The sequence below is a fragment of the Geotrypetes seraphini genome, chromosome 9 (genome assembly GCF_902459505.1).
Source record: "Geotrypetes seraphini chromosome 9, aGeoSer1.1, whole genome shotgun sequence".
Taxonomy (NCBI): Eukaryota; Metazoa; Chordata; class Amphibia; order Gymnophiona; family Dermophiidae; genus Geotrypetes; species Geotrypetes seraphini.
Window position 1 is genome coordinate 160968621 of NC_047092.1, and position 16102 is coordinate 160984722.

General features: G+C 46.8%; 1 protein-coding gene across 1 annotated transcript in view; it reads left to right on the forward strand.

Annotated features, from left to right (window-relative positions):
• GMPS (guanine monophosphate synthase) overlaps positions 1-14918 on the forward strand; it is a 96690-nt gene extending 81772 nt beyond the window's left edge. Inside the window, 2 exon segments of the mRNA XM_033958614.1 lie at positions 5496-5668; positions 14312-14918. Of these exon segments, the coding sequence (XP_033814505.1) occupies positions 5496-5668; positions 14312-14413 (275 nt within the window). The 3' untranslated portion in view covers positions 14414-14918.
• The last annotated feature ends 1184 nt before the right edge of the window (positions 14919-16102 follow it).

Here is a 16102-nt window from a genome sequence, read left to right on the forward strand (position 1 = left end):
GAACAAACAGGGCGGAACGGGCTCTTGGTCCCTGTGCCGGGAAGCCCTGCGCCTTTGGGAATAGGCGGTCTCCCAGAACATCTTCCTGCGTGCGGTTTACATTCAGGGAGAGAGGAACTGTCTGGCCGCACGAGTGGTCGCTGAACTCCCGGGTTCTACGCGAGGTCTTCGACCGCTGGGGGACTCCTCAGGTGACATAGTAACATAGTAGATGATGGCAGATAAAGACCCGAATGGTCCATCCAGTCTGCCCAACCTGATTCAATTAAAAATTTATTTTTTTTTCTTAGCTATTTCTGGGCAAGAATCCAAAGCTTTACCCGGTGGATCTGTTTGCCTCCCCGGATACTCACAAACTGCCCCTCTATTGTTCTCGGATGTACTCCCGGGACCGTCTCGAGGCCGATGCCTTCCTTTATGCATTCCCTCCCTTTCCTCTGATCTTGAGGACGCTGGTACATCTCAATTCGACCAGAGCCACTATGATTCTCATTGCGCCTCGTTGGCCCAGACAGCACTGGTTCTCCCTGCTCCTTCAACTCAGTGTCAGGGAACCTCTGCTTCTACCTGTTTTTCCCTCTCTGCTGTCTCAGAGTCGGGGTTCGCTATTGCATCCCAATCTTCAGTCTTTACATCTGACCGCTTGGTTCCTTTCCCCTTGACTTCGGTTCCTGTTTCTCAGTCGGTGAGGGAGGTTTTGGAAGCCTCGCGCAAGGTCTCGACTAGGCTTTGTTATTCTCAGAAGTGGACCAGATTTTCATCCTGGTGTTCCTCGAACCATCTGGACCCGAGTTCTGTTCCAGTGTCTTCGGTGCTGGAATATTTGTTACATCTGTCTAAGTCTGGGCTAAAGACGACTTCCATTCGGGTGCATCTCAGTGCCATTGCGGCGTTCCATCGGCATCTCGAGGGTCGGTCTCTTTCTCTTCATCCTCTGGTGACTCGTTTCATGAGGGGTCTCGTAAATATTCATCCTCCTCTGAAACCTCCTCCTGTAGTTTGGGATCTTAATGTGGTCTTAGCTCAATTGATGAAGCCTCCTTTTGAGCCTATCGACAAATCTCATCTTAAGTTTCTCACTTGGAAGGTGGTCTTTTTGCTGGCGCTCAAGTCCGCTCGTCGGATTAGTGAGCTGCAGGCTTTGGTTGCGGATCCACCTTTTACTGTGTTTCATCATGACAAGGTGGTTCTTCGCACCCATCCTAAATTTTTGCCTAAGGTTGTGTCTGATTTCCACCTCAATCAGTCCATTGTTCTTCCGGTGTTCTTCCCGAAGCCCCACTCTCATCCTGGTGAGGTGGCGCTTCACACGCTTGACTGTAAGAGGGCGTTGGCCTTTTATCTCCAACGTACCAAGTCTCATCGGAAAGTTCCTCAATTGTTTTTGTCCTTTGATCCTAATCGGTTGGGACATCCTGTTTCCAAGCGCACCTTGTCCAACTGGTTGGCTGCTTGTATTTCTTTTTGCTACGCTCAGGCTGGTCTCACGCTCCATGGTCGAGTCACAGGGCATAAGGTCCGGGCTATGGCAGCTTCTGCTGCTTTCCTCCGGTCTACTCCTGTGGAGGACATATGTAAAGCTGCCACTTGGTCTTCGGTTCATACGTTCACCTCCCACTACTGTCTGGACACTTTGTCCAGAAGCGACGGCCGGTTTGGCCAGTCAGTGTTACGTAACCTGTTTTCCTAAATTGCCATCCTCCCAACTGCCCTTTTTTAGTTGGCTTGCAGGTCACCCACATGTGAGAATATCATGCCTGCTTGTCCTGGGATAAAGCACAGTTACTTACCGTAACAGGTGTTATCCAGGGACAGCAGGCATATATTCTCACAACCCGCCCTCCTCCCCGGGGATGGCTTCTTTGCTGGTTATGGAACTGAGGACCACGAGGTGGGGATGCGCCCTCTAGTGGGCAAGAAGGCATGCACATGCGTGGTGCAGTGTAGCAAACTTGAAACTTCAATCAAGTTTGCTTGAAAAGCTGCCGCTCTGGGGCTCCGTAGATGACGTCACCCACATGTGAGAATATATGCCTGCTGTCCCTGGATAACACCTGTTACGGTAAGTAACTGTGCTGTATATTCAGTTTGACCATGCATAATGCCTTGAATAAATTATTCGTATTTGGCTGAATAGTGATTTTAAATTTGAATACAAATAATCTGGGGCTCTACTGTTCTAAATCCTACTGATATAAACACTTGATCTCTCATTTTGTGTTCTTGTACAATCCTACTTTATTCCAGGACCCCAGTGGGTTATTTCAGTCTACCTGCCAGAACTTTTTAAGAAGCCTCAAAACTTCAAAGGCTTAAACCCCTCCCCCTCTTACCTCCCTGTGAACATCAGTCTTTCTTCCTACAAGCCAAGCTGTAGGAGCTTGTCTGCATCCACTGCAGGATGCTCTGCTTTCGTGCTGGATTTCCCAGTGGGACCCGTTGCATGCACCTTTGCCTTGGACGACTGTGGCACGAAACAGTCTTGCATGGTGGTTGCGACCCCTCTCGCTTTCCAGGGACCTTCCACTCCAGATCTCAGATTGGGTGATTCTGTCTACAGATGCAAGTCTCAAAAGCTGGGGAGCAGGGGGTATGACTATCCCTGTTTAGGGCAAGTGGGCACCTTCAGAGCGCAAGTGGTCAGTCAATCCCTTGGAGCTTCGGGCGATTTGGCTGGCTCTTCTCCACTTCCAGAGTCGTCTTTGTTATTGAGCCGTCCGCATCTTCTCAGACAATGCCACAGTGGTGGCTTATGTCATTTGGCTGGGGGCACGAGGAGGAGGCTCGGTTTCTCTTCTGGTGGACAGAGAGACATCCGGTGGCGCCCATGGCAGGAGTGGACAACGTTCAAGCGGATTTTCTCAGTTGTTGAACTTTGGACCCAGAAGAGTGGGCTCTGTCTCAAAGAGCGTTCAAGTGCATAGTAGATCAGTGAGGGTGTCCCACATTCGATCTCTTGGTGACTTCAGCCACCAAGAAAGCAGATTCAGTTCTTCAGTCGCTGTTATGAGGCTAGCAGCGCAGGCCTGGATGCTCTGGTTCAGCCTTGGCCACAGGAAGGTCCCTTATAAGTCTTCCCTCTAAAGCCCATGATAGGACATCTGTTGAGACGGATAGCGCCCATGGAGATCCTGTGATCCTGGTTACCCCAGTGGTATGCCGACTTGGTTCAGCTCCAGCAGGATTGGGGGGCTTTGGCTACCTTGTCATTCTTGACTCCTAAAGAAGGGTCCGATTGTGATGCAGCATCTGGACTGCTTTGATCTTACGGCATGACTCTTGAGCGTGGGGCTTTGCCAGGGCTATTCTTTGGCTGTGATTGCCACATTACTACACAGCTAAAGGAAATCCATAGTGGCTGCCTATGCGAAGGCTTGGAGATGTTTTCAGGCCTGCGACAGGTGGACCCATCTTTTCCGTCAGTCCCTCGGGTTTCTGCTGGATAGCCTGAAGGAAGGACTTAGCGGTGGCTTCTCTCCGGGTGCAGATTACTAGTCTTTTGTGTATGGGCTCCCCTTCTCTGAGGGACTTCTTGGCAGCTCATCAGACATGGCTCATTTTCTGCAGAGCGCTCTGCAATTTAGGCCTCCATTGCCCCTGTCTGACTTGGAATCTTCATCTGGTTTTCCATTTGCTGGTTCACCCGCCATATGAACAGGCATCCCTTATGGATCTCACGATCAAGATGGTCTTCCTAATGGCTGTTGCCTCAGCCTGTAGAATTTGGGAGTTTCAGACTCTCTCCTGCTGGGATCCTTTTCTGTATATTATGGATTTGGTGTGATGCGCACTGTTCCTTCCTTTCTTCCCAAAGTGGTTTCCTCTTTCCATGTGAATCAGGAAGTCTGACTTCCTGCTTTTGCTTCCTCTGTTTCGAGGGAACAGGACCAGGTATTGTAGTCCTTGGACGTGCTCAGAATGTTGTGGTACCTGGAGGTTTCGCCTCTCTGACAATCTGTTTGTTCTAGCGAGTCCTGCCTGAAATTGTAGACCAGCTTCTAAGGCCACCATTTCCAGGTGGATCCATATGGCCATTTCTGTGCCTTACATGGTGGCCAGAAACCAGCCCCCATTGTGATGTGGGCTCATTCTACCAGAGGTATTTCGTCATCTTGGGCAGAGTCATTAACTGTTTCTCTGGACGAGAATTGCAGGGCCGATCTTGGTCGTCCTTGCATACGTTCACCAAGTTTTACAGGACCGATGTGGCAGCCAATCAGGATGCTGCTTTTGGTGCCTCTGTTTTGGCAACAGGCTCATCAGTCCCAACCTGAATTTTCAGGACTGCTCTGTTACGCCCCACTGATTCCCGAATAAAGTGGGATTGTACAAGAACAAAAGATTAGGTTCTTACCTTTGCTAATCTTCTTTCTTGTAAATCCAGATTTTATTTCGGGAACTCACCCTATACCAGGGGTGTCAAAGTCCCTCCTCAAGGGCCGCAATCCAGTCGGATTTTCAAGATTTCCCCAATGAATATGCATTGAAAGCAGTGCATTCAAATAGATCTCATGTATATTCATTGGGGAAATCCTAAAAAACCCAACTGGATTGCGGCCCTCAAGGAGGGATTTTGACACCCCTGCCCTATACCTTGCTGATTCGCCAATTGTCTACCTTTACATGTACTGATAAGCTGGATTTCTGTTTTTTGACCAGCCTTTATAAGAGTGTCATCAGAATGGATTTAGCACTTAGTTTAGGGGGGTCCTTAGTTCAGGCACCCAATTCTGACAATGCAGGTTGTGTCTTCCTATAGCACTGTTTTGTCGTTCAGGTTTCTAATATTTCATTTACCTGTTCTCTTGTTTTACATTATTGCTGTTTTGCATTTGTTGATCTGAACAGAATTGATTTACTTGTCAGGGAGGTTTCACGTTCCCCTCTCTTGTTGTTATCCTCTACAGATGTTCCTAGCTGCTTTAAGACTAACTTATGTTCAATGGGACACTGATGAGGTTAAAGGGGGATAGGTTTAAGCCTCTGAAGTTTGAGGCTTCCTACAAAGTTCTGACAGGTAGACGGAACTAATCCATTGGTCCCGGAATAAAGTGTGGATTTACAAGAAAGAAGATTAGCAACGTTAAGAACTTAATCTTTCATTGTTTCTTCTATTATTTGTTATGTTAAAAGCTCAATGCCCATCATTCATATTTGGCTGAATAATATTTTTCATCATTCATATTCAACTGAATAGTAAAATCTGCTATTTAGAACAGCTCTACTTATAACACCAGCCCTTCAAATTCCTGTTCAAGAATATCCCTACACATACTTCCTTTCCCCAAACAGAGGTTCTGATGGCATCATAGATGACAGTTTGCTGTTTTCATGGCATTTGGTCACCTATGATATTTTACTTTTTTGCAACTGTAAACTTGTAGATGTCCCTTTGTTGTTGTTAGTTGTTGTTGCTGCTGTTGTTGTTAATTGAAATACTTTATTTATTCTAACAAAACTAATTAAAGAAGTATTTTGCCTTACTTTTCTTGAAGGTTATGCTGGAAAAATCAGTCAGATGCCTGTGATTCTGACACCATTGCATTTTGATCGGGATCTCTTACAAAAGCAGCCTTCATGTCAGAGATCTGTAGTTATTCGAACCTTCATTACAAGTGACTTCATGACAGGTGTTCCAGCAACTCCTGGCGTGGAGATCCCAGAAGAGGTATTTTTCATAATCTTTTAAAACAATATCTGCTCCATATGTTTTTGAGATTAGAAGTTCAGGGGATGCCTTTAGCAGGCTCTGGAAAGAAAGGCGTTTAATTTCAGCTCCTTCATTGATACTGAATATATATCATTCCTAAGTATGTATGAAATGTACAGTGAAGTTTCAAGTTTATTAAGGTTTTGATAAACTGCTTATCTAAGAAAATCTAGGTGGTGTACAATAAAATATAAAGGAAAAGAAAATAAAGTAGTAGTAAAAAAAAGAACATAGACTGAGAGGGGACATGATCGAAACATTCAAGATAATGAAAGGAATAGACTTAATAGATAAAGACAGGTTGTTCACCCTCTCCAAGGTAGAGAGAACGAGAGGGCACTCTCTAAAGTTAAATAGGGAAAGATTCCATACAAACGTAAGGAAGTTCTTCTTCACCTAGAGAGTAGTGGAAAACTGGAACACTCTTCCGGAAGCTGTTATAGGGGAAAACACCCTCCAGGGATTCAAGACAAAGTTAGACAAGTTCCTGCTGAACTGGAACGTACACAGGTAGGGCTGGTCTCAGGGCCAGTGGCGTACCTAGGGTATGTGGCACCCGGGGCCCATCATTTTTTGACACCCCCCCCCCATGTAAAAAAATATTTTTTGTAATGACCATGAAACGGAATAAATGGTCAGAATAGAAACAGGCAGTGAAAATTTTCTTATATTCCAAACATAACATAACATAAATTATGTCTGAATTGTCATGACATCAGAAGTACATATGGAGTAGTTGCAGATGATGCTTGGGACAGTTCTGATTGTGTTAGTTCGGTTTTATGTGTTTTTTGAATAGAAGGGTTTTTATTTCTTTTAGAAGGTTTTGCAGTCTGTGGTCGATGTCAATTGGTTGTAGAGTTGGGGGTCGAGTGTTGCAGCTCGAATGGCTAGGAGGTTGTCAAACAGTTTTTTCTTTTGACGTTTTTGGTTGGAGGGTGTGTGAATGGTGCGTGAGTTCTCCTATGTCTGTTTGAAGTGGATTGAATTATTTAGCTGAAGAAATTAGTTACCCCCTCATCCCACAAACATTAATTCTCTTCCATTTTTGTTCCCATTATAAAAAACACTGATAAGTTCCCAGAAAAAAAATACATTAAAATAAGAAGTGAAAACAAAGGCCCCTACAGATGAGAACATAACATAAGAATAGCCTAACTGGGTCAGACCAATGGTCCATCATGCCCAGTAGCCCATTCTCATGGTAGCCAATCCAGGACACTAATACCTGGTCAAAACCCAAAGAGTAGCAACATTCCATGCTACCGATCCAGGGCAAGCAGACACTTCCCCCATGTCTTAATAACAGATTATGGACTTTTCCTCCAGGAATTTGTCCAAATCTTTCTTAAAACCAGCTGCACTATCTGCTTTTACCATAACTTCTGCCCACTTCATTTTTAAGTTTAGATCTTTCATTTCAAACAGAGACCTTGCTAGATGTCAAATACTGCACAAGGTAACTTCACATGGACTTAGCTGTGCAGGAAATGTGAATCTCCTCATTAGAGAGCTGCACGGGAACGGAGACGACGGGAATCCCGCGGGACCCGCGGGCATCCCGCGGGTTCCCCCTTTGGGTCACGGGGATCCCGTGGGGACGCCCCTAGGGTCGCGGGGATCCCGTGGGGACGCCCCCGAGGGTCACGGGGATCCCGTGGGGACGCCTCCGAGGGTCGCGGGGTTCCTGCGGGGCTGGATGTACTCAGTCGCGCGGCTCTTCTCTCTACCTTCTCTGCTTGCAGCACAGAGCCGAACGGAAGTCTTCCCGACGTCAGCGCTGACGTCGGAGGGGAGGGAGGGCTTAAAGCTTAAAGCCCTCCCTCCCTCCGACGTCAGCGCTGACGTCGGGAAGACTTCCGTTCGGCTCTGTGCTGCAAGCAGAGAAGGTAGAGAGAAGAGCCGCGCGACTGAGTCGGGAAGACTTCCGTTTGGCTCTGTGCTGCAGGCAGTGCAGGTAAGGAGGAGAGTAGCCTCGCGGTTCGAGTGGCTACCAAGGGACGGGGCGGTCCGCCCCGCCACACCCCGCCCCGGTTGCAGCACAGCCGGCCAGGTCCCCTTACTTTTGTGGCACTTCCCCGACCGACCGACAACAGCCCCGGTCCGACAATCCTCCCTGCCCTGTAGCCGCGAATCTAAATTATCTTCTTACAGCAGCTGTAATAAGGTAATTTAGATTCGCAGTTAAGGGCAGGGAGGTTTGTCGGACCGGGGCTGTTGTCAGTCGGTCGGGGAAGTGCCACAAAAGTAAGGGGACCTGGCCGGCTGTGCTGCACCCGGGGCGGTAGAGAAGGAGGGGGGGAGAAGGACGCTGAAAGCACTTGAAGACAGAGGAGGGAGAAGGACGCTGAAAGCACATGGGGGAATACAAAAGGGTGGAGAAGGACGCTGAAAGGCCATGGGAAGGGAAGGGCAGGGGGGGGGAAGGACTCTGAAAGCACTTGTGGAAGACAGAGGGGAAGACAAAGGGGTGGAGAAGGACGCTGAAAGGACATGGGGAAGATAAAGGGGTGGAGAAGGACGCTGAAAGGCCATGGGAAGGGCGGGGGGGAAAGAACTCTGAAAGCACTTGTGGAAGACAGAGGGGGGAGAAGGATGCTGAAAGCACATGGGGAAGACAAAGGGGTGGAGAAGGACGCTGAAAGGACATGGGGAAGACGGGGGGGGGTGGAGAAGGATGCTGAAAGGCCATGGGGAAGACAGAGAGGGAGAAGGACGCCGAAAGGACATGGGGAAGCAGAGGGGGGAGAAGGACACTGAAAGCACATGTGGAAGACAGAGGGGGGAGAAGGACGCTGACAGGACATGGGGAAGATGGGGGGAGAAGGACGCTGAAAGGAAATGGGGAAGAGAGAGTAGGGAGAAGACGCTGGCAGGGAAGAAGACAGATGCCAGACTATGGGGGGAGCGGAGAGAAGAAGATGGGTGCCAGACCAATTTGGAAGGGGGAAGAAAGGGAGAGGCACAGTAACAGAGCAAATGGAAGATGCAGAAGGAAGAGAGACAGTGGATGGAAGGAATTGAATGAGAACATGAGGAAAGCAGAAACCAGGCAACAAAGGTAGGAAAAGAATTATATTTCTTTTTTTTTATTTTGCTTCAGGATAAAGTAGTATATTACTTGTGTTGATAAAAATTTATAAACATTAGAGGCTCTGGTAGAAACCCATTTGCAAAGTATGTATTCTTCCCAATTAATATTTTCAAATTAATAAAGTCTTTTTGCTTATTTGTAAATGGTTTCTACCAGAGCCTTTAATTCAGTAGCATAATTAAATGAAATAACTATTTCTGAAGTTTATATGGACGGGCGGGGACGGAGGGGATTCCTCGCGGGGACGGGTGGGGACGGAGGGGATTCCTCGCGGGGACGGGTGGGGACGGAGGGATTCCTCACGGGGACGGGTGGGATTCCTCACGGGGACGGGTGGGATTTCTGTCCCCGCGCAACTCTCTACTCCTCATACACCCACCATATAGTGCAAAAATGTGCAAAGGTCTGTTTTTTTCTTTCGATCACTACATAGCCTGATGCCACACAAGCAGCGCTGTTACAAACATATTCTGTAGGTCAATGCTAAGGATAACAAAGTTTCCTTCCTTGGACCAGAAGGAGATACTGATAAACCACTGGAAGAGATCCCAAAACAACACCCAAAGACCCACTCAGTGTGTGAACCAGTTGAATGGAGTGGACTAACTGGGGGGTGGAAATGGGCCCGGAGTTTGCTCAGCAGAATTTCCCAGACCACCTCTTCCTCTCAACACATTGACACGCTGCCACCACCACCACTAGGAACACCTCACTGGGTAGGCCAGCTATGCTATAAACTTTATAAAACACATTATTATATTTTCTTATAAAGCACATATTTTAACTGAACTCTCTGACATCCTCAGCCTTTCCATTCACAAAAATAGAAGGAAGAAAAGTTCCCATTTCCTGCTGTCTCATGTCTCCGGCCTATACAATATTTTTTTTCTGCAGACCCTTCAAAAGTCTGACCAAATCCTCGTTTCACTTGCATTATAAAGTACTGAGGATGCCATCTCTCCCCAATCCCAGGTCCTAAAGTCTAAGACAGTAGCGCAAACTAATGCTGCCAGATTCAGGAAAAAAAATTTTGATTCGATTCAGCCTATTGAATTGGTTTTTCAATTCGATTTTCCTGCCCAGTTGGGTGATTTTTTTCAAAACTCCTGGTGGGTTTTATAGCTTTTTCACCCCCTTTGGCTTCTCCTAACCACACTGGAGCTGTGGTGTAAATAAAATAAAGAAACAAAAAGGACTTTTCCTCTCTCTGTTAAATCCTAGCTCATGTTTGCAGTCCCAACACCAGCTCTGGCAGGATACACATTTCAAATCTGACATATTATAATCACAAAACAGAAAATAAAATTAATTTTTCTACCTTTTGTTGTCTGGTTATATTTCAAATCTTGTTGGTCCAAGGCTCTGGTTTTCTTCTGATAACTTACTTGCCAGGGTCTCCTTCTTTCTTCTTTCTGCGTGCTAACCATCCATCTGCCAACTCTGTCCTCCCTTTCCATTTCCCTTCCCTCCCCAGGAAGTCTGGTATCTTTCCTTTTTTTCATCTCCCTCCACAGATCCACCTTTTCTTAACTACCCTTTCATCCGGCATCTCTCCCTCCTTCCCCACCACCCCAGAGTCCACCATCTCTCCCTTTCTTTTCACAATTACCCTCCTATCCAGTATCTCTATCCCTCCTCCACACCATCCCTTGTGTCCAATTTCTCTCCCTTTCTGTTCCTTCCCTCCCTAAATCCCATGGTCCATCATCTCTCTCCCTCTCCTCTATTTTCAGACCCATTATTTCTTCCTCCCCCCCCCCCCCCCAAAGTTTGGCATATGCACGTCTCTTTGAACACCCCCTTCCCTCCATGGTACTTCTAAACCAGGGTCCCCCCCAAAGGCCTGTCCCCCCTTGAAGGCCTGCATCCCCCTTGAAGGCCTGTCCCATCCCCTTGTAGGCCTGTCCCCCCCTTGAAGGCCTGTCCCCCCACCTTGAAGGCCTGCTTGCCTGTCCCCCCCTTGAAGGCCTGTCCCCCCCCTTGAAGACCTGTCCCTCCCCCTTGTAGGCCTGTCCCCCCCCTTGAAGGCCTGCCTGCCTGTCCCCCCCTTGTAGGCCTGTCCCCTTCCTTGAAGGTCTGCACCCCCCTCCGAAGGCCTGTCCCACCCCCTTGTAGGCCTGCCTGCCTGTCCCCCCTTTGAAGGCCTGTCCCCCCCTTGAAGGCCTGTCCCCCCCTTGAAGGGCTGCCTGCCTGTCCCCCCCTTGAAGGCCTGCACCCCCTTGAAGGTCTGCACCCCCCGAAGGCCTGTACCCCCCCTTGAAGGCCTGCACCCCCCCAAAGGCCTGTCCCCCCCTTGAAGGCCTGTCCCACCCCCTTGTAGGCCTGTCCCACCCCCTTGTAGACCTGTCCCCCCTTGAAGGCCTGCCTGCCCCCCCTTGAAGGCCTGCCTGCCCCCCCTTGAAGGCCTGTCCCTCCCCCTTGAAGGTCTGAACCCCCCCCCGAAGGCCTGTCCCCCCCCCTTGAAGGCTTGCCTGCCCCCCCCCTTGAAGGCCTGTCCCCCCTTGAAGGCCTGCCTGCCTGCCTGTCACCCCCCCTCCCCCTTGAAAGCCTGCCTGCCCGCCCGCTCCACCCCGAAGGACCGCTCGCCCACCTGGCCTCCCCGCACCACCTATGAAGCAGCACTACCTATGCTCCCGGCCTTGCCATTCAGTCCCCCCCCCCACCCCCGAAGGATCGCTCGTCCCACTGACCTTCCTGCACCACCTGTGAAGTAGCCGCAGCAGGATCGCGACGTCAGCTATCCCTGCGCTGCTTCCTGCGCCGCGGTCCCGCCCCTCCTCTGACGTCAGAGGAGGGGCGGGACTGCGGCGCAGGAAGCAGCGCCCAAGCAGCTCGGGGATCGCTGACGTCGCAATCCTGCTGCGGGCTGCTTCACAGGTGGTACAGGAAGGTCAGTGGGGCGAGCGGTCCTTCGGGGGTGGGGGGGACTGAACAGCAAGGCCGGGAGCACCCCCTCAGGGCTGGCACCCGGGGTGGACCGCCCCTCCCGCCCCCCCCCTTGGTACGCCACTGCTCAGGGCATTGGTCTTTGACCTAGGGGCCGCCATGGGAGCGGACTGCTGGGCATGATGGCCCACTGGTCTGACCCAGCAGCGGCAATTCTTATGTTACATAAGAAACGAGAAGGGGAGGAAATACAATGTATGTATAGAAAAGAGAAGGGGAGAGGAAAACACAAAAGGAGGAGAAAATATGATATGCCATATAAAGTAGTTCATCAGAATCCTAATGATCATAAACATCTTTGAATAAGAAGATTTTAAGTTCTGATTTGAATTTAGATAAGGAGTCTGAGTTGAATAGGAAGGGCATTCCATAAGGACGGTACTACAGAGAAAATTGATTTACAGGTGGTGTCGTAGACAGCTACGCAATGAAGGAACAGATAGAAGGCATTGATCTGAGGAACGTAGAGTCCTAGAAGCAGAGTATGGAATGATCAATCTATCGACGAAAGTGGGAGAGTGCGCAGCTTTTGTTTTGAATGTCAGAAGTAGAATTTTGAACGTTATCCGGTGTGAGATTGGTAACCAGTGGTAACCAGTGAGCATGTTTCAACAAAGGAGGTGGGAATACACGCCTACTAAATAGTGAAGTTCCGAAGGCAAGCAGTTTTTGAATTGATCTTACTTTGAGGAAACCCTGCTATTGCTCTGTGTTTTCATCTTTTGCCAGCAACAGAAGAGGAATGATTGATTTGACTCGGTCTTATTTACCTCTCTAGGGAAGGCTTTCTGGTATTCCAGTTTAAAGAAAGGCCCAATAATATAGCATGACTCATCTACTGGAAATGGTATAAACATTAACATTTCAAAGCCATAGAAAAATGGTGGCATGACCCTGACACAATATCAGAGAATGTATGTTTATACTGGACATTACTATTCCAACTGCTGATAAAAAATTAATGCAAAGAAAGCAGACATGGTAGAATAGAAATACAAAAGCAGCATTACTAATAATACAAATATCAGTACTAGGGGCTCCTTTTACTAAGCTGCACTAGCGGTTTTAGTGCGCACTGCATTGCTGCGCACGCTAGATGCTAACACCAGAATTGAGCTGGTGTTAGTTCTTGGCGCGTAGCACGGAGTTAGCGTGCGCTAAAAACGCTAGCGCACCTTAGTAAAAGGAGCCCTAAGATTCTACTCTGTACTAGATGTTGAAAGATGGGTCATTAAGAGAGAGATGCAGTTGGAAACCAGGGAGATATGGCAGAAATAAGCTAGTGATGCCAATACAATTGAGACTGATTAATATTAACCTTCAACTGTATCTTGATTTCTTGTCTGCATATATTACACCTTAGGAACGCCAGAAGAAAAGTAGCAATAAATTTGAGAGGTCGAGTTCGGTCCTAGTATATCCAGCTTTTAAGTATGAGGTTGGATTTCCATGTTAGGCTTATACTTGCCTTTTACAGCTCTGAGGCTAAGACTAATGATGAATTCAAGGACATGAGTTACTTCCTTGCCCAAACTGGCTTACAGTCTACTTGATTTGCCCATGGTTATTAAGAGTGCCAATAGAAGAGGCAGAGAGACAAACAAATAGGCACTTCAATCACACACACATCCCACCCCTAACAAAAAAAATCTGATTTGCACACTGTTTTACACAGACTCTCTCGTTCTATGCTGTGTTGCTATTCATGTGCTCATTGTCAGTACTCTTTCCCCCCACCCCCACCATCATATGCAGTTCTTGCATTTTCTTCTATTTTTTTTTCTCAACTTGTAACATCCCCTCATACCTTTACCTCTTTGCTCTTACATTTCTTTGTTCTCAACACTCCCCTCTCCCTGCACACTGCTCCATTGAGTGTCTCCAAAGCCCTGTGCAGAGCTCAGTTTTCCCCCCAGCCTGCGCAGCTCACTTCCTCCTTCCTGTGATTAGAGCAGCCTTCCCACTGGCAAGCACAGTCTCTAAAACATACCTAGACACTTTTGCCATCCTTTTGATTCTGAGAAAGTGAATTAGTACACCTGCTACAGCCACCCTAAAATTTTTGGGTCCTAGGCAGGTGCCTAGTTTGCCTGTGCCTTTAATTCAGCTCTAGCTATGATGATTTTGAGCTTTTGTTCATTTTTTTTTTCTTCAACATACATGCCCTTTTGAAAATTATACTTTTTATACTGTATGCTTCTGTAGAAGTAAAATCTGTATATTGATCAGTTGCATGACTGGCCCTGTAGTGAATTGGATGGTATTCAAAAAAGACCTGTCTTTGAGTGCCATTGAATTTCTGGCAAATGGATTGCACCAAAAGTGTAATATCAGATGCAGAAAACTAGTTTAATGCGTCTTTGTTTTATCTATAGGTGTTCCATAGCCTAAAATAATATGGTGAGCTGTGGTCTTGGCAGCAGATTTTGGCTTTTTGATAGTATCACCAGTTTAGTGAGCAGTGCAATTTGAGTTGGAATAACAAAAACATTTTGACAAAAATGTTCTCAGTCTGATCCATTTTTGTGTTTTTGTTTCTTTTTTCTCTCATTTGGGAACAGGTGGTCTTAAAGATGGTGACGGAGATTAAGAAAATTCCTGGCATTTCTCGAGTGATGTATGATTTGACGTCAAAACCTCCGGGAACTACTGAGTGGGAATAACTTGCTTCCTTTTTTCTTTTCTTTTTTTTTTTTTTTTTAATTCTTTTAAATTACTGTGTGCAGTTTAAATTATATCAGAACCATTCCCAGGGTTGACATATGAAGTACTGTGAAAAGGTCGACCAGACTTGCTGCACAACAACCGATGTCTTTTGTGGATCAGAAATCTGCAGTTCCAAGATGTGTTGGGGATAGTTTAAAGTGGGGCTGAGGATTTGTACGGGTAAATAATCATGGCAGCATTGCCTATGTGCAGACAGATTCGCATTGCTTTTTTATTTTTGCCTTTTGTCTTACTGATTCTGCCTGTTTCTATGTGTTTTATTGTTGCTGTCATTTCACCGTCTCTTTTTTTTTGGGGGGAGGGGGTTTTGTATACTATATAAAAAGAGACAATTCATTTTATTTACCATTGTTATAGCCTAATGTAAAATGAATAACTGATGTGACCAACTGCTTTTGAACAGATTTATTATAAATAAATATTTTGCCAAATGGAATAGCAGATACTGCTGAGTTGTGGTATTAATGTGTATTCATTGTTACTGTTTAGTCTGTTTTGTATTGTTGAAAGTACTAGCTTTTGGCAATAATTAGTGGAAATTGTTTTTCACTAAGGGCTCCTTTTATGAAGGTGCATTAGGGCCTTAATGCACGGAATAGCGCACACTAAAATGCCACGCGTGCTAGCTCATGAGCAGTCGGTAGTTTTTCAGCTAGCGCGCGCTAATCCGGTGTGTGCGCTAAAAACACTAGTGCACTTCGTAAAAGGAGCCCTAAATATAAAATGGCATTTTTCCATCTCATGCATCACATTTTTTCCTCTCTTTGGTAGAGGGATATTACATATATGTGTATATTTGTAGAGTATTGCATAGATTGATAGAGGTAAGTGAAGTAGAAATGATGCAATTTAGATGCCTTTTTGGTCGACTGAAAAATCCCAGGTGATTATTAATGGCTTTGGTAACTTGCTGCTTATTCTTGGCCCTGTTTGAAGCTGATAAGTTGATCTTATTTCATTGTCACCAGGAGCCTTAGACAGAATTAAATTACTTTTATCTTAGAAACTTGGCTGCACTTCTTCCTTGTCTTCCTAGTTAAATTGTTATGAACATAGTTAATTTCACACCTGTTAGCCTTGCAATGATGCTTAATAAAAATAAAAACAACAAAACAGACAAATTCCTAGCTAAGTTGGCACTTGTACAAGGGCTAATGGAAAAGTAATGAGACAACCTCTGTTTTTCTTTCCAAGAAATAGACGTGGCAACACTATGCTGGTTCTGGTGAAGCTCATACATCGTTGTTTTTCTGAACCTGCAGTTGGACTGCCATACTCTTCATTGTTGAGTCGCAGCGAGAGGAAGAGCTTCAGGTTTCGTCATGGCAGATGAGGAAGACGTGTCTGTGAGAGTACGGCAGAGATGTGTGATTGTTGAATTTTGTGTTAAACTTGGAAAGAGCAGTAATAAAACTCTTGAAATGTTATGGTGAAACAATTAGCCATAAGAACATAAGAATTGCCGCTGCTGGGTCAGACCAGTGATCCATCGTGCCCAGCAGTCCGCTCACGCGGTGGCCCCTAGGTCAAAGACCAGTGCTCTAAATGAGCCCAGCCTCACCTTCATACTTTCCAGTTGAGCAGGAACTTGTCCAACTTTGTCTTGAATCGCTGGAGGGTGTTTT